The 23258-nt window shown below is 50.2% G+C and overlaps 2 protein-coding genes across 2 annotated transcripts; both read left to right on the forward strand.

Moving 5' to 3' along the window:
- The first annotated feature begins 579 nt into the window (after nucleotides 1-579).
- On the forward strand, nucleotides 580-4105 carry COMMD3 (COMM domain containing 3). The gene is made up of 8 exons (XM_041408640.1): nucleotides 580-730; nucleotides 1619-1730; nucleotides 1834-1897; nucleotides 1984-2018; nucleotides 2328-2388; nucleotides 2474-2530; nucleotides 2633-2692; nucleotides 3754-4105. Exons 1-8 carry the CDS (start codon nucleotides 598-600, stop codon nucleotides 3811-3813), a joined length of 582 nt encoding a protein of 193 aa, XP_041264574.1. The 5' UTR covers nucleotides 580-597; the 3' UTR covers nucleotides 3814-4105.
- Nucleotides 4106-5438: 1333 nt separating this feature from the next.
- On the forward strand, nucleotides 5439-14958 carry BMI1 (BMI1 proto-oncogene, polycomb ring finger). Its single transcript, XM_041408639.1, has 10 exons — nucleotides 5439-5908; nucleotides 10370-10503; nucleotides 10916-11012; nucleotides 11724-11779; nucleotides 11902-11952; nucleotides 12211-12319; nucleotides 12410-12455; nucleotides 12993-13091; nucleotides 13429-13509; nucleotides 13595-14958. Exons 2-10 carry the CDS (start codon nucleotides 10392-10394, stop codon nucleotides 13922-13924), a joined length of 981 nt encoding a protein of 326 aa, XP_041264573.1. The 5' UTR covers nucleotides 5439-5908; nucleotides 10370-10391; the 3' UTR covers nucleotides 13925-14958.
- The last annotated feature ends 8300 nt before the right edge of the window (nucleotides 14959-23258 follow it).

Here is a 23258-nt window from a genome sequence, read left to right on the forward strand (position 1 = left end):
TCTGCTATGTTTGGGTGGCTACGGGGCTATCCAGTCGAAGGTTGGACGATCCCGAACGCCTTTTCCAGCCTCGATGGTTCTGATTCTCTATAACGAAGGGATAAGGCTCTGTTCCTGAGGATCTGAGGTTGCCGGCAAGACATTTTTGGGCTGTAAAGCTTCACACCAACACATGCACGCTAGGCATCTATCGAGACACAAGCCTTTAGAGATTTCAAGAGACACGAGCACCTTTAAGATTCATTAAGAGCCAATTACACCCCAAAACACGCCCTCGTGGCGCATCTCCCACGGAAACAGCACCACCACCCACTCCGGACCGCAAGGAGCGGCACTCTGGACACGCGTGGAGAGGACAGCGGCGGAGCTGGGTGGGGCAGGGGAGCGGGGGGAGGCGCGGCCGGACCACCGGCACAGGCGGCACCACCAGCGGGACCAAGAGCAGCAGCAGGGGCATCACCGGCACCGGCGGCACCGGCATCAGCAGCAGCATCAGCATCAGCATCACCGGCGGCGGCGGTAGGAAATATGAACCACTTCCCGCGATCAGCTGCGCGCGCGTCACGTGGGCGCGTGTCGAAGGTCACGGCGCCCACAATGGAGCTGTCGCCGTACGCGCAGGGCGGGTGGCGGCTGCTGGGCGACCCCCGCCGCTTCCCCCGCCGCCCGTTCGCCGCCCTCCTCCGCGCCGCCTTCCGCAGCCTCCTGGATCACCCGCAGGCCGGGCTGGGTAAGGCGCGGCGCGCTGGGGGGTGCGGGCCGCGCCGCTCCGCGGAGCGCGGGGCTCCGTCCGCCCCCGCGCAGGCACGCGCGCGTCCGCTGCCCGCGCACACCCGCGGAGCGGCTCCCGCCCGCGGGCGGCTCCAGGGTGCCGCTGCGCGGGGTGTCATCGCCAATGCTCGCCCGCTGTGTAAAGCTCCGGGCTGTCCGAGATAAGGGGCGCGGGTCGGGAAGGGTCCCCCCGCGCGTTCGTGTCCGCGGGGTGGGCTGGGCTGAGGAGGCGGTGCTCCCTCGCTGCGACCCTGCGGGGGCTTTCGCGCGTGGACACGTCCTGCGGCGACCCCGGCACGAGGGTGCGCGGCCGTGCCATTAATCTGGCGGTGTTAATGACTCCTCCGCGGACGGAGGGAGCTGCCGGCGCCGGGCGGTCCCGGTGCCCCTCCGGGCCGGTGGCCCCAGCCCCGCTTCTCCCATTAAGGGGCTGCTGAGGATCGCGGACGGGGCTCGCAGGGGAAATTGAGGTTTTCCTTCTTTCTTCTTTTTCTTTTTTTTTTTTTCCCTACTTTTTTTCTCTTTTTTTTTTCTTTTCTTTTTTTTTTTTTTTTTTTTTTTTTTTCTTTTCTAACGGGAAGGAGATGTAGAGGCGGCGGGGCGCTCAGCGCCGCGCAGCCCCGCCTGCCTGGTACGGCTTGCCCCAGCCAGTGCTTCAGCCCTCACCTTCTCCTCCGCCTCCTCACACCTTGCCTTCTTGTTCTGTCCTTTCGCTCTGAAACACCACATGTGTTTCATTTTGACGTTTTTGTGGGAAAGATAGCGTTCAAAGGGTGAGCAGCAGCCTTTGGTACCGTGTGCTGGGGTTTGGCAAATAAGTGTGTCATAAGCAATTCATTTATTTTAGACGATCCAGACCTGAAAGATATTGACCCTACAATATTAAAACATTGCCATGCTGCGGCTGCAACGTGTATTCTGGAGGCAGGGAAGCAGAAAGCTGACATATCTGCTATAAGGTACTCATACTTGGAAGCTGCACCATTTTTTAGAGGTTGTTACTTAAAAGTGTACTGCTGAGTTAATCTTAACAGAAAACTAATAAATTCTTTTTCCCTGTAGCACGTGCCTAGAAGACTGCAAACTGGATAAAGAGAGAATAGAACAATTTTGCACCGAATATCAGGTTTTTAAACCAACTTTAGCATATTAATTTTTCTTCTTTCATAGGAATTTATTGAACCTAGTAATTTTTTTTTTCTCTTGCTTCAGAAAAACAAGGATGCATTGGAAATCCTATTGGGAAGGTAGGTCAATCACTCAGCAGAGATATGGTTTCACTTACAGTTAGTTTGAAACTGTCCTGGAAGACACTTCTGCATACTTTAGGTGATTAAAGTAAGTAATATTGTGCCATTAAAAAATAAAGTGCATTTTAAACAAACTCTAGAAAACAGCTATTGAAACTTTTCTTCATTTGGAATTCTACTCTAAAATAACCTTTTAGGACATCCCAAGAAGCGTTACCAGGATCATGAAAGTTCTTTATTGATGGACAGCTTGAGAAAATTACCTTTTCTTTTAGCATAGGGGCCTATAACTGTTGTGTCTTTCAGCATAGGCAGATCTCCTCTCCATATAACTGATGTGTCTTGGCGCTTGGAATATCAGATCAAGGTAATTTTAACAGATCAAGATGTTTCTTTAGACTGTTTTAATGCTGAGACCTGGCTTTTTTACATGTTCTTTGTTTTTAATTTAGAACAATCAACTTCATAAAACTTATCAGCCTTCCTATTTGGTGACCTTAAACGTAGAGGTACTGTACTCTCAGCACCCTCAAAGGAAAAAATGCAATTTCAAGATATTTTTAAAATACAATAGACATTGCTGTTTCTTTGTTGTTTTTTTTTTCCTTCAGAACAGTGATTCAGGATCACAGCCAGATGTTAGTTTTAGTTGTACAATGGACCAATTACAGGTACTTGTTTCCTTCATCTTTCTGTGCTTAGCCCCAGTTGTGGATGTACATGTTTTTAACAAATTGCCAATCAAAATGAAATCATATACACTATTATTAGAAAAAAAAAAAAAAAAGATCCAATACTGAGAGGATAAGAGAATTTTCCATAGAAGTTATCCAAGTGTATTTTTACTGTCTTTTCAAATAAAGTTGGAAAGTAACTGAATTTAGTTGCGTGGGGAGTGTTTTACATACGTGCATAAATATTTTGTCTGTTTTCATAACTGTAATCCATATGTATATGTGGGAGGAAACTCGTCATTTTCTGAAACTCTGATTTCCCGTGCTTCAGAGAAATGATTAAAGAAGCTGGTTCAGTGATTTAAATGTGTCATGATTAAAAATAGGGAAGGAACTGAAGGCTCTTCAGTGGTGTTAATGACATGTAAGAAATGTCCTGAAACAAACGTTGATCTTTGTTTAGCGATTTAAATGTGTAACTGAACAATAGAGGTATTGTAATGCTTGGAAGTGACCAAACTCTGGAGGATCGGGAAGAGTGCTTGGTGGGAGAGAAAAGCAAGATATTAAAACTTAAGGTTTACACCTCCTCTCTATAAGTGTGTCTCAAAAGCTGTCCTTTTGTCAATAATAAGTGTTTCTAGTCGGTTTGCTGGCATAGTAAATCTGATGTGCTTTGGCTGGAGAATGGTCCTAGTGCAAAATTGCACTCAAAATATTTTCAGTGTTTTAGAAATCCAGGTAGTACTTCAAAGCCAGAAGCAAATGTCAGCATTAGCCATTGTGGCAATACCAGTAAAAGCTATTTGTAAATGATAATGATCTATTTTAGGAGAAAATACATTTTAAAAAGTGTTTTCCTTCAGTTTCCACTTTTCTGACTACTTTGTAAAATACAGAGCTATTTAATTATTTGCTTGCATTGTTCATCAGTTGCAACACTTCTTTGTACTACAAGGTGCTGGTTTCACTTGAGTGTCTGTTTTAAAAAAATACTCTGTTCTTCTAGCTGAACTTTAAAAAATATGCTTATTCTAAGACTCTATTTCATCTCTTAGGACTTAGTGGGAAAGCTAAAAGATGCTGCAAAAAGTCTAGAACGAGCAACTCAGATGTGATTGAAGGAAGGTGTCAGCCTGCTGAAGCACTCTCCTTCCTAAGTGTCTCCTAAATGACAAATGTCTTTCATCTCTTGATGCAAACTGGGGTTTAAGTCCTTGGATGTGAATTAAGTGAATTTTTTACGTCTGCACTGGGTATTCCCTGCTCATGTAATTTTTTTTTTATTAACTCCTGTTAAATATTTGCTGAACTGTTGTGTCATCAAAGTATTCCTTCTGTCTTATTTTGTATATTTTTACAACTGTCACTGCTTATTTTTCTCTGTGATCTAATAAAGGTTTATTCGCGCCTGTTGTGCAATTTCTATGGATGAATTAGCCGTACCTAAAAGTGAGGTGCTAAACGTTAGATCAGCTCGGTGAGGCAAAAGCGCCTGCTTCCCGTGCCGCGGCTACGGCGCGTTTGCTAAATCGCCCGCCGCGCTTTGTCATTTCCAGCCGATCTTACATCTCTCCTACGAGGAAAAGTCGGACCCCGGCGCGGGGGGCAGGAAAGGATTCGGTTGAGTCTTGTGGAGCCGGGGCGCCTGGCGGAAAGCCGGCAGAGTCCGCGGAATGGAGCGGAGGCGGGTGGCGGCTCCGGCTGGACGGCGCGGCTGCTCCAGCGTCTCCCGCTCGCCTTGGCAGCGCCGCTCTCCGCTCGCTCCCGCCCGCAGGTGCGGAGGGGCTCCGAGGCGCGGTCCGGCCGCACCTGCCGCCGAGGGAGAGCGGCCCCGCGGAGGATGCGCGGCGGCGGCCGGTCCCTCACAGCGGAGCAGGGTTTTTCCTCTCCGCTCCTCGGCGCCCGAGCGGCGGGCGGCGTCTCGTCCTCGCCGGAGGCGAGCACCGCGAGGGTTTCCCCCGTTCCCTCCCTCCCGCGCTGGGGCTCCCCGTCCCGCCCGCGGGATGCGGGGACACCGCGGGTCCCCGCGACAGCCGCTCCCGCCGCCGCTCGGGGCGGAAAAGCGCCCGCGCGGCCCTCGAGGGGACGCGCCGCCTCGACGCCGGCGGCTCCGCGCGGCCCCGAGGCCGCGGAGCGGATCCCCGCGGGGTCCCCCCGCGGCGGGACGGGGCGTGCGGGGCGGCCGGGGGTGGGAGCGCGCAACAAGTGCGCGGAGGGAGGCGAGGGCTGCGCGGGCAGGGTGCCGGGCGGCGTGTGGGGCCGGAGGGCTGCGGGCCGCGGGGCTGCGGCGCGGGGAGGATGGAGAGGGCAGCGCCGGGCAGGGCGGGGGCGCGGCGGCTGAAGGGGAGCCGCGGCGCGGGCGGAGGGAGCGCGGAGAAGGAGGGCGGGAGGCACTGGGGCTGCGGCGGGCGGGAGCCGCGGAGCGGGGCCGGGGGTCGGGGCGGGCGGTGAGGAAAAGGAGGAAAAGGAGGCATCGGCGGCGCGCGGGCGAGCGCGTGCAGGGCCGGGGGGAGGGGAGGGAGGCGGAGGGGGAGGAGGCGGCCGGGTTGCGGGATTGGGTCACGGGGAGGCTGCCGGGCCCCGGCGGCAGCGCCGCTAATTCCCAGGCCGCCCTTAAGGAATGAGGCGCCCCACGTGACGCTGGCGGGGCGGGCGAACTCCGAGCCATTTTGGGGACGGTGTCAGTTTCCACTGTGTGCCTTCAGCGTTGCATTCTTCCCTCCTCCGCCCTCCTCCCGCCCGCCCGCCCTCCTTCCCTCCCCGGGTCCCCGCCACCAACTATGAAATAACAACAACAATAATACTCGTAATAATAACAATAATAATAAAAGAAGGAACGCGAGAGAGGCCGCGAGGCGGAGCGGGGGGCAGAGGGAGAGACAATGGGCTGGTGGAGAGAGGACCCATCCGGACCGGGGAGACTGTGCGCTCGCAGCGCCTGAGCCGCCCGGGCGGCCAACTCGGAGGGAGCGAGAGAGCGAGGGAGCGAGCGAGAAGGGCCCGCGAGGAGCGGAGGAGACCCGGGCGTTCTGTAACTAAAATGAGCGGAGCGCAGCGGCGGCGGCGGCAATAAGCTTATTGCAATTGACAGCGTCTGCAGTTCATTTCAAGATGGCCGCTTGGCTCACATTCATTTTCTGCTGAACGACTTTTAACTTTCATTGTCTTTTTTGGCCGCTCCGATCATCACCAACCGGCTCCGTTTTCCGGGTACGTATGAAGCGAGGTGTCGCCTTACCAAGGGCGGGGGGCGAAGGGGGCTCGGCGGCGGTTTTCGGCCGGTTTGGGGGCTGCAAAGGGGCGCCTAGGTGTCCCCCGAGCTCTCCGTATGGGAAAAGCGCTGACAGGCTGCTCTAGCCACACACACACATACAGACACGCAGCAGCAGCAGCCTGTGCACTCGCTCGCGTTACGCACCCACATTTGCAAATTTTAGTTCCTTTCTTTCTCCAGACGCCCCCTAAAACCTTTCTGTGCACATGGCCCCCGAGGAGAATATTTATATTTCCCGACCCTGCTGCCAGCCCGGCCCGAGCGCCCTTTGTTTAAAGGCAGATTTTGATTAAACAGGGACGTTCGTGAAATCTGGAGCTGCCTGGGTCAAGTGATTTCAGTCCTCCCCGAAAGAAATGTGTCTGGGGGGGGTTAAAATGTCAGATAATGCACCCATTTTATAGAGACGGAGCCAGTGGGGGGTAGCGATCCTCCTGGGGGGGTTGTTAGGCGCCGGGGCACCCAGCAGAAAATGTTATTAACTTAAGTTGGACAAGTACTTCTGTGAAATTGGATGGGTTGTAAGATGGCGGTTCCCAGTTGTTTCCAATGTCTCCTCTTACATTTCTGCTCTAAATGCTGAACTTTAGGGGTTTGTGCCTACTGGGAGAGGCAAGGGGTGGTCAACGGCGAGAAATAACTTTTTTGGGGGGCAAGGGTAGCACTTTTAATGCGGTCTTGGGGAGCTGGGGCGAGCGGTTTGCTGGAGCCTTTGGAGCAAAGGTGATGTGTCTGCGGGACGCGGAGGGGGGGTGGTGTGTGTGAATTTCTTTTCTCTGGTTGGTATTTTTTTTTTTACCCTGAGCCCGGGAAGGGTAAATCTACATGGAATCCTTTGTCAGATCTTAAAGATGTCACGAGTGGGCTCCTCGTGCTGCTTATGGGCAGCACTTGAAAGTTGCTGGTGTTATGTTTTTATAATTGAATGGCCTTGGCAATATATAAAGCGGGATGTTTCTGTGTGTCTGCTGTAAACATTTGCAAATAATCAGGTGAAAATAAGCAGGAAAAAAAATCGCATTTCCATAAAAGTGAGGCAGTAACTTTTCAGCCTCTAAAAACTTTGATTCACTCCTCCACTCTCCAGGAAAGTCGAAGAAAACCTGGGCATGTGTGCCCATTTGCAAGCTTGTCGCTAAAAGAATTTTTTTGCGTAGTCTGTAGTGGTGAGAGCAGCTTCTGTAATGGGACTGTCCCTAAGACCAGGGACGTTCAGTACAGTCCAGTAAAACTACTTTGAGTGACTCTGTGCAGCCCGTCCTGGAAACTGAGACTTGTGTTGCACTTTGCCAGAGACACGAAGTCTTGACCTACCTGGTCGCTTAGATATTACAAAATTAACATTTTGCTGTATTTTTTAAAGTAGATGGATTGTGTCTTATGCCTAGTCCCAGGGAGGCGATTTAAGAGCCTGGGGTCCTTTTGCACTCTGTTGCCAATATTCAGGTCTTCTCTCGCTGAAGCGAGTTGCGCAGAGATACTTGAGGTTCGTGTGCCTCCTCTGAAAGAACTACTGTCCTCTCCTTTAAAACATATGCGGCCATTCTTAAGCGAAAGAGTAATAACAGGCTCGATAGTACAAGTGGCTCTGGCTGATAATGGGTGAAGATGTAGAATGAAGGCTGCTTTATTCCTGATGAGAGTTTTCCGAGAGGAGATGGGTACAAAGTACACAAACCTACCCGAGCGATGCTTCTGGGTTTTTTTATGTATGTATTTTCTGTTAGAGACCTGTCGAGCAAGGTTTGATAGCTTATTGCCTTTATGGATTTTTAATAATGTAGCTGATTCTTAGCAAGAGAATGCACTTCTGTTTTTCTTCATTTTGACATAACTTGTTTAAGGCCTCTGTATAATCGGTTGGCTGGCAGTGTTTACTTGTAGCAGGTATTATCCACATATATTTTACGTTTAGTTGCTCCGTGTGTCAATGTGTAAATATATATTGTCCTGGCTAAGAGGCTGTTTGTATTTCTGTGAAGTGTTGGCATTCACCGTGAGATCAGCAGGGGCATAAAAAAACATCTGCAAGGGTTTCCCTCGTACCAAGATATTAAACTCAGGCTGATGTAGTAAAATGTCCTGCGTTCATGTTACATCCCCGCGGGCACAGACACGCGTGTGCCTGTGCGGGTGGCTTTTGGGGAGAAATTAAGTGCCTGGTTCAGCTCGCTGGGGAAAATCAGTGATTTTCAAGATAGCTCATAGCACGTTGAAAATGTGCTAACTTTGGGCAATAAATAATCCGCATTTAGGGGTTACTTCGACAAAACAGGTTTCACGGTTGAATTTAATCCCCCTCCATTTAGGAAGGGGCTTCGCCTGCGTGAAATAAACGCGTTAATGTCTTGAAAGGTTTGTCCCAGTCTGTCAGGGCTGGGACGGAATTCTCGGTCAGCCGACTTGTGTGACCTCGGTCACTGCTGGGTTGTTGGTTTTTTTTTTTTTTTTTTGGTTTAGATATTTATAAATTATAAGGTAGTGACTTGAACAAATAAAACACAGAACCGTGAAAGCTGTCCATGTGTAAGTACCTAAAGGGACTCCAGAGCCGCCGGCTTCAGGGCGCTGGGTTCTTCAGAGAGGCGTGTAGAAACTCCGTCTGTGCCTTTTCTGGGAAAAGCAAAACCTCGGTATCAGTTTAAAAGGAAGAAGCAGAGGGTCAGGGACCCTGGAAGCGACATTTAAACCGCAGTACAATGCAGCGGGGGTCTTGCTTTCCCGCACGGTGCTGGGAACAGCTTTGGGGAGCTGGTCTGGCTTGGTGCTTCTGGAACTTTGCTTTTCTTTGTGCTGGCCGGCTATGGTTTGATGTTGGGGAGTTTCATCTGCTGTTCACTCAAGGGTTCTCCTGCAGCAGCAAGAGAAGTTTCCTGGTCGGGGTCGCTCGTTGGCGCTGTGCACACTTCTGACGAATGTTGTACCCCTGTCCTGGTCAGTTTTGCTGACGTTCAAAGCTTTTAGAAACCTCACTGTGTTGCCACTTTTTTTTTTCCCTTTTTTTTTTTTTTTTTCTTCTCCCGCCGCCTAACACTGAAGTTTGCGAGTGCCTGCTCGCATGTTGAGCACTCGGTGCTGCGGTGAGAGGTGGCTCGCAAGCTCTGCCTCGGGAGGAGAGGGGACCAAGGGCAGGAGTTGGTGTGCTGGAAGCACTGACCTGGGGAAATTAATAGCTTGGAGTGGAGCAACGTTGTTACATTACATTTTTCAGGGTCTGGTTGACAGAAAATAATTTACTCTACAATTGACGTGGCTGACAGGGATTTTTCCCTGTGTGTGCTTTTCCCTTTATCTGTTATTCCCTCTCATTTTAAACAGTGTGTATGCATCCAGCGTTGGTGCCAGTGCTTGCGATGGGGTTTGATGGATTTCAGACTATGAAATGACATTTGTTTTTCACTCTTGTCTCCTCATTGTGTTGACAAGGTGTTGATTTAGCTTTAGGAATGATCTGGTCACATGGTCCTTCGCATGTTGTCACTAATGTACCGTTTAAAGTCGGTTTGGGCTTTTCCCCCCTTCTCTGTGTGCTTTATTGCTGAAAAGGGGGGTTACTTGAGTATCCGGAGACTTGTTTTCTCCCGTCCAAGCACCTTACTCTGGTGATGCAAATCTCTTTACACCTTTTACAAAACTTTGCACCGCGCTTTCCTCGTCCGCGGGATGATTTTTAAACAAGCGTCAAAAGGTGGGAGAAGGAAAGAAAGAGAGAAAAAGAGTTGGGGGTGAGAGAAAGGTAGGAAGGAGAAAAGTGAGGAAAACAGAGAAGGAGGGAGCGGGGATGCCGGGGCGGTGGAGCGGGAGCTGGGGCTCGGCACCCCACTGGCGGTGCAGGGGGCTCGGTCCCCGGGAGCGCGGCGCGGTTCTGCTCGCCGGAGGGAGGGAGCGGAGGGGGAGAGGAGCTATCTCAGACCAGCTCCTCGCACCGAGTCGACGTGGAGAGAGGCCCCTGAGAGGATCCGAAATGGCCGAGGCTCGGGAGGAGCCTCTGGCACTCGCCTCCGCCAGGCTGAGACCCCAAAGCCCGGGGCCGCCCCCGCCGGCCGGGCTGCCCCGCACCGCGCCCGGGCACCCTCCGGGCTGTGCCACCCGACCCCGCCCGGACCGCTCCCGCCCTCCCCCTCCCCTCCCTTCGCGGCCGGGCTCCCAGACCCCCGCGGGCTCCTTGGCTCCTCCACCCCCACCGCCAGCCCCCGGGCCCCGCGTCGGGACCGGCCCTCGCCCGCCGCCCGGCCCCGCGCCGCCGCCGCCTTCGTCTTCCGCGCTTGGTCTTCCTCTGCGCCGGGGGATGCGATGCGATGCACGGGGGAAGGGGATGCGCCGGACCGCGGCACCTGGGACGCCGCCGCGCTTGTCCCCGCTGACCGGTCCTCTGTGTGTGTGTGTGTGTCTTTCAGAGCCTCTCCTCGCCACGCCAAAATGCACCGAACAACCAGAATCAAAATAACCGAGCTAAACCCCCATCTCATGTGCGTGCTCTGCGGCGGGTACTTCATTGATGCAACAACCATCATAGAGTGTCTCCACTCCTGTAAGTACGACCGGGCGCTCCGCGTTTTTCCCCCGCCGCTTCCCTGCCTTCCCGGCATCCCGGGAACACACACACAAAAAAAAAAAATCCTCCCAAGCCCAAACCCCCCGAGGGGCTCGGGACCGACGCCCTCCTCCTCCCCGACTAGAGGGGAAGTAGGTGTTCCAGCCGCGGTGCAGATTTTCTGAGGACGACCCTACGGTCTTTGTTAAAGTAATAATATATGTGCTATAAGCGTCTCCTTTTCATGGTAATTGCAGCTTATTTGGGTAGTTGTTTAGCTTAAGCAGCGTGTTGCTGACAATGGACGATTTGCTCTAGCTTGCATAGTTTAGAAAATCGCACCTTTATCTATGCATATCTGAGCGGCACCTAGGAGCATCACTAAAAGCCTGTGGTGTTTGACTTACAGTTTGTAAGACCTGTATCGTGCGTTACTTGGAGACCAGCAAGTATTGTCCTATCTGTGATGTCCAAGTTCACAAAACTCGACCGCTTTTGAATATAAGGTAGGAGAAAGTTGGGAAGTGCGCACTGCATCTCTTTTTTTGCTTTATATGGGGAGACAGCAGTAGTCGGTGTCAATGTTATCTCTTCGTCTGCAATTTAAATCTGAAAGGGCTTGTCAATTTACAAGCTACCTCGTGTGTATGTGGTCTCTTTGGAGTTTCTTCACTGATTGAAACTGAAGATGCCTCTAGATGTTTTTGTTGGCCTATTTTAGCATAGACCAGTCATTGCCTCTTCCCTCTCCCGCATTCTGCTGTACCACCCGATATTTCTTGCCTCTACTTTCTCTGTCCCCAAGACATGCATCACTCCAACCACAGCTCCTAGTCATGAAAACTCCTGTTGCAACTTTCCAAACTAAGAGGCAAAAGCCTTTAAAATATCATTTGCCTTTCAGAAACATTTTTGTTGTCAGCGCTGCGTTTTGCTCTCTGTGCTTTCTAGGAAGGACATGAAGATTTAAGGCCTTCCTTCAGTCTGAGAGACTTCTTTTTCAGTTGTGGTAACATGGATGAGTTTTGGCTCAGAGTGGTATTTAGAGCAGGGTTAGTTTGATTACAAGGTCCTGTAAGTTAACTTTTTATGACTGGCCTCCCACTTTGTAGAAGACGGCTCGTTGTTGTGAAAGTTTATAAGTGAGGAGCTGCCGTTTGGGTTAAAATATTGCTTCATCTGCTTAATTTTATGTTGTGGGGTTGTTCTTTTTTCAGGTCAGATAAAACTCTCCAGGATATTGTATACAAGCTAGTACCAGGCCTTTTCAAAAGTAAGTAGTTAAATCAGGTATTTTATTAAGAGCAGAAAAACAAAACCAGAGCTGCTATCCTTTATCAGTACCGTGAGTTACAGAGTAACTACTAAAAGAAAAATATATGCTTTTCCATCTAGATGAAATGAAAAGAAGAAGGGATTTTTATGCTGCTCATCCGTCGGCTGATGGTAAAAGCTTCTCGTTCACAACTTTAATGTGTGTGGCATTGAGCTAGATGTTTTACTGTTTCCTTTTTAACTTACAAGTGATGTATTACCGTCACAGAATTTTAAGAAGTCAGCATAATAAAAGTTTATTGTTTTAACAGTCAGGTAGCTTTCATTCATTATCTTACTGTGAAGATTTTTTTTTTCTCGTTAGTGAGAATTGCAATTCTTCCTGATTTGAATTTCAAAATGTAAATTATTGTGGAAATTTCTGTGCAGCTGCCAATGGCTCTAATGAAGACAGGGGAGAAGTGGCTGATGAAGACAAAAGAATTATAACAGACGACGAGATAATAAGCTTATCCATTGAATTCTTTGACCAGAATAGGCAAGTTCTGGAATGGCAAAATTTTATGTTTACCTATTTGATAGCACCTGTATTTATTTTTTGTTGTAATTGTGCAATTTCTTCTCACAGACTGGAGCGAAAAGGAAATAAGGAAAAAGAAAAATCAAAGGAAGAGGTAAATAACTTTCCTTTGCTCCAGGGGAAACATATCACACACACACACACAACTTTGGAGCGGGTCTGTAGCTGAGAAAAATACATAGGTATTTGTGTCTAGAATAAAGGAAGCACACCTCCTGTCATGGCGCTAGGTGCAGAAGAGGTAAAGCATTTTCATACAGCTGTATAGGCAGGCAACTTTTTAAAATTCAAAATACCCATAGTATTATTTTTAAAGCAGAATCTGATTTTTCGTCAAAATTTGGGAAAATATATTTAGTAATTTATTAAAAAATAATATGTATTGCATATGTACCCTGAAAAGATATTAAATATAATACAAATATTTGCATATGAATTTAGTTACAATTTTAAATTACATTCTCTAGAACTGTAATTTGCCACTTATTTCTGATGTGCCCTCCAAGACAGCAGGCATTGTTGCATTACAGTTCATAATTTAGTAAGGTGCACTTTTTTCAGCATGAAATACAACGTTGGTGGGAGTAATTGTGCATTCTCAGTAGACTGATTTTCTTTACTATGCCACTAGGTGAATGACAAAAGATACTTGCGCTGCCCAGCAGCAATGACAGTGATGCATCTAAGAAAGTTCCTGCGGAGTAAGATGGATATACCTAACACTTTCCAGGTACCCATGGGGAAAGAGGGATTTGTTTGCTTGTTTGGGGTTTTTGGGGGTTGTTTTTGGTAGGACTCATTTTCTCATTACAGCCGGTCCCAGCAAGTGGAAACAGCCAAGTATTTCTGGTGTGTGCCATATATTATTTGGTTTATTTTTAAAAATCTGTCTGTAGAGTTTGGTGACATATTTTTTTTTAGTGCTGTAAATACCAAAGTATCAAGAAATTGCTGCTTGTTGTATTTGTGATATATGTGACAGTGGGGCTACTTTTACCTTAGGGCAGTCATGTGCTAGGGGTAAGTGCCTGGATGCTCCTTAATGCAAGGGTTCATATCTTGAACAGATCGATGTGATGTATGAAGAGGAGCCTCTGAAGGACTACTACACCCTAATGGATATTGCCTACATCTACACCTGGAGGCGGGTGAGTGTTTCCAGCGTGCCTCCCGGGAGGGTGCAGGTCATGGCCTGGGCAGGGCACTTACCAGGGTCTCCCTTTTGCTTTGCAGAATGGGCCTCTGCCCTTGAAATACCGGGTCCGACCTACTTGCAAGAGGATGAAGATCAGTCACCAGAGGGAAGGCTTGAATAATAGTGGGGAGCTGGAAAGTGACTCTGGGAGCGACAAGGCAAGCAGCCCAGCGGGAGGCATCCCCTCCACCTCCTCCTGTTTGCCCAGCCCCAGCACGCCAGTCCAGTCTCCTCACCCCCAGTTCCCCCACATCTCCAGCACCATGAATGGCACCAGCAGCAGCCCCAGCAGTAACCACCAGTCCTCCTTTACCAACAGAGCTCGGAAAACATCAATAAATGGCTCCTCAGCCACTTCATCTGGTTGATGTGCCAACCAGGCTACCACCCTCGCCCCTCCTTTATATAGATCTCTCCATGCCATTACAGCTTTATAGATGCTAATCCATGTGACTATCATCCAAATTGCTTTCTTTTGTAGTAACACTGAACTTGGCTATAAAAGGCGGACTAGGTGACATTCAGGATGGACGTTATTGGAAACGCAAGATTGAAATGTAAATTTTTCAGAGGACTGGGAAACAAACGAAAGTTACACCTTCACCTGTTCTGAATGATGTGGAGTTGTTTCTGTCCCCATCATCTGGAGCCAGGAGTCTCCAGAAGTCAATACAAATCCTGGGAAGTAGTTTGTTAATCCAGACTAACTCCTCCATTGCGTTCTCTTCGATTGTTATTGTTCTTATACTGTTTTGTGAACCTGTAGAAAGCAAGTGCTTTTTCATCTTGAAATCCAACAAAATTGAAAGAATATGCATAGAAAAATGCATATATGTAGCCATGTCACTGTGAATAACAATTTTTGCGTATTAGCCATTTTGATTCTTATGTTGCATCTTTTACTTCTCTGTTGCTGCGCAGAACCGATCAAAAGAAAACTTCAGTTTTACAATCTGTATGCCTAAAAGCGGGTATTACCGTTTTATTTACTGACTTGTTTAAATGATTCGCTTTTGTAAGAATCAGATGGCATTATGCTTATTGTACAATGCCATATTGGTATATGACATAACAGGAAACAGTATTGTATGATATATTTATAAATACTATAAAGAAAATATTGTGTTTCATGCACTCATGATATGGTTGTTAAATTTCTAAACAGGTTCGACCCTTGCAGATGCCGCCTGTTTGAGCTTTGCTCATACTGCAAGAAACACGTTGTGTGTGAGAGCTACAGTATTGGGGAAGCACATTCAAGTCTCTGATAACCTGGAGGCAATTGGCAATCTTAAAAGAATTTTTCCTTGCTTTGTCTTTTTTTTCCAAGTGGAATATTTTTACTTTACCAAATGTTGAAGTGATACAGTGAAAAAAAGAAATCAAGGGACGTGGAAGTTTTGGACCTGTTTGATTACCTTTTTATTATTTGGTGTGGTGGGACTGTGTTTCTAAAAGCACACGGAATCATTATAGAAGCCATAAACTGTTTGATATAAATTTTAAGGAACCAGCAAGTGGCTGGATGAAGGCATTTTATCTAAATTTGTTTTAATATATATGTATATGGTACAGTACTAACTTCATTAAAATTTAACTGGTACTTTAATATTTCAAATAAATTGTGGAGAATGCCTTCTCTTTAATGGCCTGCAAGTAGGTGCATTTTATTAGAGGCTTCTATGGGTGGGGTTTTTTCAATAGGAGGAACTTTTCCACCATAAAATATGAACAGCCCAGAACACTTTTCAGTTTGTGCTTTGCTTTGGTCGAACTTTGTGTGTGTTCATCACCCATCAGTTATACATTTGTGAGGGTGTTTATTCTATATGGATATTGTTTCATGTTTGTACGGAAAAATTGTAGTTAAACATTTCATTGTCTCCAGTCTGCAAAAGAAGCACAATTCTTATTGCTTTGTCTTGCTTATAGTCATTAAATCATTACTTTTGCATATAAATTGCTGTTACTTGTCCTGCTTGTTTTTATAGACCAGGTGATTGCAAATCCTCCACAAGGTTATTGCTTATTGATGTATATGTCTTGTTAAACAAGAGTTGATATTTTTTCCTGTAGTAAACATGTACAGTTCAATTTCAACAGTAAAAACTTCAGTTTTATATACACGAATAACTTTCATTTATAGCTGATCAAAGAAATAAACAAATAAAAGGGATAATTCATTGAAAAGTAGCAAATTACCTCTGTTGATAATGTGGTGTTAAAGGACAAACATCTTGTTCTCATGGGAAGTATTTCTGGGTGTACCAAAGATTTTAGTGAACAGTTCAGTATAGCACACTAAAATAACAGAGGGAGGAAAAAAAACCCTAGAAATTGTAGTGATTTGTTTTGGTTGCCTGTCTTGAAAACATTTGCTGCTCTTTATTTCACCCCGATTTATTCTTGAAAAAAAGCAAATGGTTCATCCTCACATCCCAGTCAACCACAGGTTTTACCTCCTCTCTGTTCAAGCTTAGCCCCTGTTAAACTGCACTGTCCGGGAAGGGAAGAACTTGATTTTTGTGATGGCGAGTGCAATGTTCTGCCTGTGCTACCCTGGATTACTTTTAAATCCTCAGTGGAACTAAATACGTTTTAATAGTAAGATACCTCTCAATGCGACCGAATGTCTATCTTGGCACGATTCCCTCAGCTACATGAGTGAATCACACTGCACTGGTTGAATTATTTCGCCCAAAAACCAGCACTGAACCTGCAGCAGAGGCTTGCACGTTAGCACACTGATCCAAATGTGCTTAATTTTACTCGAAATAGCAGTTAATCACTACTTCTAGCATCAATGCGGAGCTAATCTCGGTCTTTGTGGAGTGCCCGTGAAGCACTCGGCAGTGAAACAGGAGTTAGATATTTCCCTTCGAGGTTTACTAAGCTCTTACGGTATTTTCGACCTCTCCCAATTTGACATCTCCTGTCTGAACAAGAACAAACGCTCTAGTAGCTCTCTTGCCGAGCTGCAAAAGCCGCCGAGGATGTTTGTGCTGCCATGTGAAACTTTTGTTTTGCTGCTGGCCCTGCGCAGATGGCACTGCGATGCTTATATACTGCTAAGCACAACTGGGAGGACGATCAAAGATAGCATCTTGGTGTTCTACTTGTGAAGCTGCTATGTCAGCTTTCCCGGTTTCACAATATTTTCCTTTGCATATACATAGTGACAGGTTTTCCTTTCACATGTACCTAAGTTCTCCCTGAAAGGAAAAAAATCTCCGCTCGGTACATGTAAGAGGAATATTTTCATTATCCAACGTTGCGTTTATATAGATGGAGGGATAAAGGCGAAGTCTACTGCGTTTTCCTGAGCTTGTCCAACAAGCAGTCTGGTCAAGGATAGAGGCAGGAGTGGTCTGTGCCGGCTGGAAAAGGATGTTTTTCTGCCTTCATCCGACCAAATTTTCCGCCCTGGTTCAGCTGCCTGCAGCTCCAAGCAGCGCTTTTGTGTCCGGCACGAATGGGGATCCAGCCCCGGGGAAAGCAACAGAGAGGAAGCATGAAAAGCTTCTGGAGAAGACGGACAGAAACAGGGAGACGGAATGCAGAAATGTGCCGGGAGAGGAGCATGACGAGCTTTCTGAGCCGAGATGGTTGTCCCCCGGCACTGACCATTTCTCCCAACTACCTGCGCCCATGACTTCCAGAAAACCGACGCTGGCGGGCGGGTACCGCCGACAGATTTCCGACACCGGCAGCGTCCCGTGGGCAGGAGAGGGAAGCGGCGGGCGGCGCCGGTGACCCGGGCAGCACCGGGGGAGCTCCAGGAAACGCCGTGAGAAAGCGATGGTCCCCCATTTTTGAATGATGAGGGGGCATAGAAACCCGACGGCGGAGGCAGCGGCAGCGGCGGGCGCCCTTCCCGAGCAGGCGATGCCTTTGGTCCTCTGGCCGCGGCCGCCGGGCCGCCGCCGTCTCCTCCGGCGCCGCACCGCTGCCCCAGGAGTCGCTGGGGATTTTCAAAGTGCGCCCAAAGCAAGTCTTCCCATGGCCGGTACCGGGGCGAACTCTCCTTCCTTCCGCCTCCGCCAACCCTGCGCCTTTTTTCTTCGCCGCGGTCCCGAACCGCGGGTTCCTCAGCCGCGGCGGCAGACTACTCCTGCCTTCCAAACATCACTTTTGGACTGTTCATCTCTCACCACGCAGGAACTCCTGCAGTTCCGATCTTTGCCACCAAACTGGCTGCCGAGGATCGGGTTGTCTCGTCGTGCCGGGCTCCGATTTCTGGCCCCGGAGCGGGCGGTCGGCGGCGGCCCCCGCCGCAGGCACCGCAGCGGCAGGAGGGTTGCGGCGGCCCCGCCGAGCACCTCGCGCCCTCCCAATTTTAAAACGGTGAAATTCTGAGACAATGTTTACTCAGATAAGTGTTTCCTGTTTCCGCTGTTAATTTTTAACGTTCTTGCTCCTACTCTGGGTACTTGAAACGGATTTCCTTTATTTTACTATAAACAGTTTATTTTTCATCTTTTGTGCCCGTCTCTTACCCTGAGGACGCCTAGAGAAGAGCCTGCCCTCACCTCCCGAGGGCTGTGGATCTCCGCTTTCTGCAGCTCAATGTCTTTGCCCCGTTCCGGGAGCTCCGACCCACGGTTGATTTGTGTTTTATTAACTCGAGGATGGCAAGGATTCTGGCAGCGAGGATTTTTTCCAACTCCGGCTCCTTCACTCGCTTTCCCCGCGACCAACAGAGGAGTCCCGCCAGAAGAACAGAAACACTTGTAAAGCCCGGTGTGGACCAGGCAATTCTCGGTGTCGCCGTCTTTGGGGATGGGATATTTCTATTTATTTAACAGTGATGATGTGGGTTAAAGAGAAAAAAAAAATCAATGTCAGTAACGGGTAGAGCACGAAGGACACGTAATACCCAGGCAAAGGAGGTTTTCCTGCCGGGGTTGGGCAGGGAGAGGGACTTCAATCCCCGCTCGCTGCCGCGAAGCCGCGGCCGCGACGGGCAAGGCAGCGGCAGTCACGGAAAGGCCGCGAGCGGCGGCGCCGGAGGCGGGCGCTGCCCCAGGGGTGCGAGGAGCCCGCGGGCCTCCCCGCCGCCGGGCGAGCGGCCGCTGCCCGCCCCGGGAGCCCAGCCGGGAGCCGCGGTTCTGCTGCGTTTCTTTTCGCGTCGCCTCCGCCGGCGGCAACGCGGCTTCTCGGGCCGGCGAGGAAACGTGGCGCCCGGCGCCGCCCCATCGGCCTCCGCCGGCAGCCTCGGCGGGTGCGCCGTCGTGCCTTTGGCGGCTCTCGGGCCGTGCCGGGTCCGGCCGGGGTGCGGCGGGCACGCCTGGCAGGCAGCACCCCCGGCCGCAGCCGCCCTCCGCTGAGGTGTAGCGGTGCCGCCGCAGGCTCCACACCGTCCTGCCTCCAGTCTGCCTTCCCCGCCTCCTGGCCTTTAGGGTGCTCCAGCCAGCCCGGGCATTTAGGGATGTGCGCAGCGGGACCGGAGCATTCCGGGTTTTCCAGCTGCGGAGCGCCGTTGTCCTGTATCCCGTCCGCCCTGCCGCAAGCACACGGCCTCCCGCTGAGGCTGGCCGGCACCAGCCCTTCCCGGGGCACCGTGGGGCCTCGGGGCGAGCCCACCTCCCCGAGGGATAGGAGGGCGTCGCGGTAGCCATTTGGCGTATCTATTTCCATGGCCCGCAGCTGAATATCGCACCTCGGCTAGAGAGACAAAGGGCTGTGTATGTTCCTATCGCCGGGAACAGGCAGATGCCTTCCCCGTTCCGAACGCCGATGTTCTCAAGGGTGTGGAGGGGGCACATTTTCCGGGAGCGGCCGGGTGAGAACTCCGCCGTGGCAGGGAGGCACTTTCCAGCAGCAGAGGCAGCCGGCAGCCCTTCCCCCTTAGCGCCCGCCGCCGGGCTCCGCGTCCCCGCTGCCTCGGCCGCCGCATCCCCGCTGGAGGAGGCCGAGGCCGGGAGGAGCCGCCTTACATCCTGGGGCCTCCGCTGAACGCAGAGATTACAGGCACTGCTGCCAGCGGTGACATTTCTTACTCCTCCTTCTCCATGTGCTGGGAATGCTCGGGAGTTGCCTTCTCAACGAGGCATTTTCTAATCTGTGAGAAAACATCGTGCAGCTGATGGAGGCCTCCAAGGTGGACTGAGTCTATAAAAAAAGAACCCAACCCAAAACCAAACCAAACCAAAACGTTCCTCCAAAACTCAAACCCAAAAATAATTACAAAAAATAAATTAAAAAAAAAAAAACCAAAAAAACCCCAAAAAAAACCAAAAAAAAAAAACCAAAAAAACCCCAAAAAAAACCGAAAAAAAAAAACCCAAAAAACCCCCAACCCCCAAAAACAAAAAACACCTTAACAAAATAACAAAATCTCCACACTCCACCAAAGAACCCTCAAAAAACTCCACGTACACAATCACAAAAGTTTTAAGGGGAAATGAGGGAAAAAACCCTCCAACAAAACAAACAACAAAACAAAAACTAGTAGAAAGCCCAAACAACTGAAATCAAGATACCCAAAAGGCTAACAGGGTGCTGAAAGGAAGGCATGGCCAAGGTGCAGGAATGCTGAGTGAGTGATGCCCCTGCCAGGCAGCTCTCACTGCGCGGGCTGCGGAGCTTGCGCACACACTGCGCAGCTTCTCCACACCGGCAGCGCGGGAGCCCAGCGGCTCCGCCCGGCCGACGGGCGCTTCGATGTGGCCGGTGGCCTCTTTCGAAAGGATGGCACTTCGATTTCTAGGCTGGGTAGACTGGCTGCAAGGGCTGCGGCTGGAGCCCCGCGGGCACCGCGCTGCTGCTCCCTGGGCTGGGGCTGTGCTGCCGGGCAGGCGGGGAGAGCCGCCGGGCACGGAGGAGCTGGCAGCGGGGCGGACCGGCGGAGGCGAGACAGGGGCTCAGCTCCGGGAAGGATGCCTACAAGCCATGAGCTGCCATTTTGTCTCTTTTAAGAGGGTTGGCTTTCCCCTCTCCTGAAGCTCAGTGCGCGGCGCTGGCAGCATCTCCCTCCCTTGCCCTGCCCCTCGGCCGTCCTGCAGGGAGGCAGCTCGGGGCGGCACGGGAGGTCCCCTCGGGAAAGCGCCCATCAACCCCAGCCTTCCCAGCCCCGGCGCTCTCCCTGCCACCTCCGCCCTAGGTGCTCGGGGTTTGCAGGCTGTTCAGCTGATTTGTTGCTAATAGCAACCACACGACAGCGATTTGCAGCCTTTGCTGCTGCCAGCGCCTCTCGTTACACCTTCTTCTGCAAACCGGGATACGGTCGTCTGGCTGCTGCCTGTCCCCACCCCTCTAACCACAGCAGCCAGGGACAATAACGGTGCAGGAGGACGGGACGGCCTCGGGCCGCGCTGCGGGCTCCGCTGGGCACCGCGCAGATCTGGTCCTTCCACATCGCGAGCTAAATACTGGCTTTCAGCCGCAGCCGCGCAGGCTCCGCGCATTTCGCATTGTGTGGTAGCTTTGTTGAGAGCTGCAATCCGAGCGGCGCGGGGGGGAGAAGCGCTGCTGGGTTTACATATGTAGATGCGGGTAGCGTTCAGAGCCAAGCCAACACACACCCTCCCCCGGAGCATCAGACACAAAGGAAGACCTCGCTCCTTTCAAGTCCCCAGAATAAATTAAGCCCCGGCTTTCAGTTTTGGAACGTCCCAAAAATATTTTTTTTTTTAATGGCACTGCACAGGCGCTGACGGTTCCGCAGGAAACCAGAGGTGTAACCATATGCGCGTGGTGAAAAGGGTTCAGCCCTACCAGCTAATGTTTCCTGGTCCCATCCTGCAAGTCAACCTGACATGTTTTTCCATTTTCCGGTTTATTTATGTCTTCAAATTTTTATTCAGCCTTTCCGATTGTAATGGTGATGCACCAATCTCCACTAGCCAAATCTGTACCGTTTACACGATCACAGTTGTTATAAATATCTGTTCAAATGCCAGCGTCGTCCTCTTGGGTGAAAAAAAAAAAGAGAAGTCCTCTTTCTAGCGCGTCTGAAGTGCCTCGACGTTTCTGTCTTCGCCTCACCGAAATAATTTACTCTATAGGAAGGTCTTACAAACTAAACTCGCCACCGAAAATCCGGAGAGGGGACCCCAGAATGCCGGAGTCCCTGCAGCCCCGAACCAAAGCTCAGGGAGAAAAAAGAGAGAACTCTCCATTCCTACGGTCTCTCTGACAGAGTTTTTGCTAAAATCAGGTAATGGCACAGCCCAACTTAAATTTGAAAAATAAATTATTCAAGGATCCAAATTAATTTTAGCACAGGCTATACGTGCAGTTGGAGAGTCTTCACTCAGTGAACTCTTTTCGAGAGAGCACTTCAGTTGCCTACGTCCCATTCACTCCCACTAACATTTCCAGGTCCAAACTCCTGGCTTTTAAAAACCCAGCACGTCCAGCTCCGATCCGTGGGAGAGTCTGAGCGTTGCTCTTCCCACCAAATGAGCTGAGTGCTGCAAATACTGGACTAAAAGCCCTAATTTCTGTTACGCTATGAATATCTCCCCAACACCTTGAACAATTTGCCGGGCTTGTGGCAGGAGGAGCAGACCCTCCAGAGGCAGCCGGGGTGAGCCAGCTCGCCGCCGACGGGCGCGGGGGGCGGCCGGGGGCGGCCCGGCTCCAGCCCCGGTGACCCGCAGCCCCGGCGGGCTGTCCCGGGGGCCTCCCGAACCGCCGGGGAAGCCGCCGCACCAAGGCACGGGAAGATCTCACCTTTGAATGGGCGTCGTGCGGTTTTAAGCCGTAGCGGAACATCCGCGGCTTGGCCAGCCGGGGCACAGCGGGGCATGAGCCGTCGAGGGGCAGAGAGCCCGATCCTGGCTCGGCCACCCAGTGTCCTCCCAGCCGGGGGTCCTGCACCCGGCAGCTCCCGCAGCTGAGCCACCTGTTGCCTCGCACCCGCGGGGAAGAGACCGAGCCGGGAAAACCCACGCCCTCGGCACGCCTCACCCTCCAAAAAATCCCAGGAGCAACTTCGTCCTTCCCCGTCTTGGGGAAAATGATGCTTCCCCGCCACGTTCCGGGCGTATTTCCGAGTGAATCAAAGTCTGAGATTAAAGAACACCCACCAGAAAGCGAAGGCACATTATTCATTTAGATAACTGTTGCTTATTCCTCTGGTCTCCGGTTTATTTTTTAAGCTGACGTGTGCGGTAACGCAGTCATTACTAACACCACCCGCTTAAGGATACAGGTTTTCTACTAATGAGCACCCCAGCAGTAGGCAATGAAGTCTCACAACTACGTCATTTCCATAAATGATTTTCCGTCTTCAGTACTTTTGCGAGAACCGGTGACATTTCCGTAGACCGCATTTGCATGGTGTTTATTCCTCACTATTATTATTAACCATGCGAACAGACTTAGTATCAAGCAACGAAGTGTAACAGCAAGTCTTGGTGGCACTCAGGGTGCGTTTTGTTGTTCCTTATCCAAACATTAGACTTAATTAGACAGATAAATCAATTTATCTGTAATCGACACATCTGCTGCTTTTTTTTTTTTTTTTTTTTTTTTTTTTTTTTAACCTCTGGAAGTAATTAATCACCATTTGTTTATTTTTTATTTAACTTAGGAACAGAAATAAGTATAAAGAAATGTGTTTAACAGCTGTTCCCTCCTCAAGTACACATGGTGATAATTTCCCAAAATATTTTCTGTGGCAAACAACCTTCTCACCAATCTGATTTTATTTGTCTCCTTTATTTGTAAAGAATAGCACACCACCTGTTTAATTTG

Source organism: Onychostruthus taczanowskii, unplaced genomic scaffold (genome assembly GCF_017590055.1).
Source record: "Onychostruthus taczanowskii isolate IOZ18803 unplaced genomic scaffold, ASM1759005v1 scaffold3, whole genome shotgun sequence".
NCBI classification, from domain to species: domain Eukaryota; kingdom Metazoa; phylum Chordata; class Aves; order Passeriformes; family Passeridae; genus Onychostruthus; species Onychostruthus taczanowskii.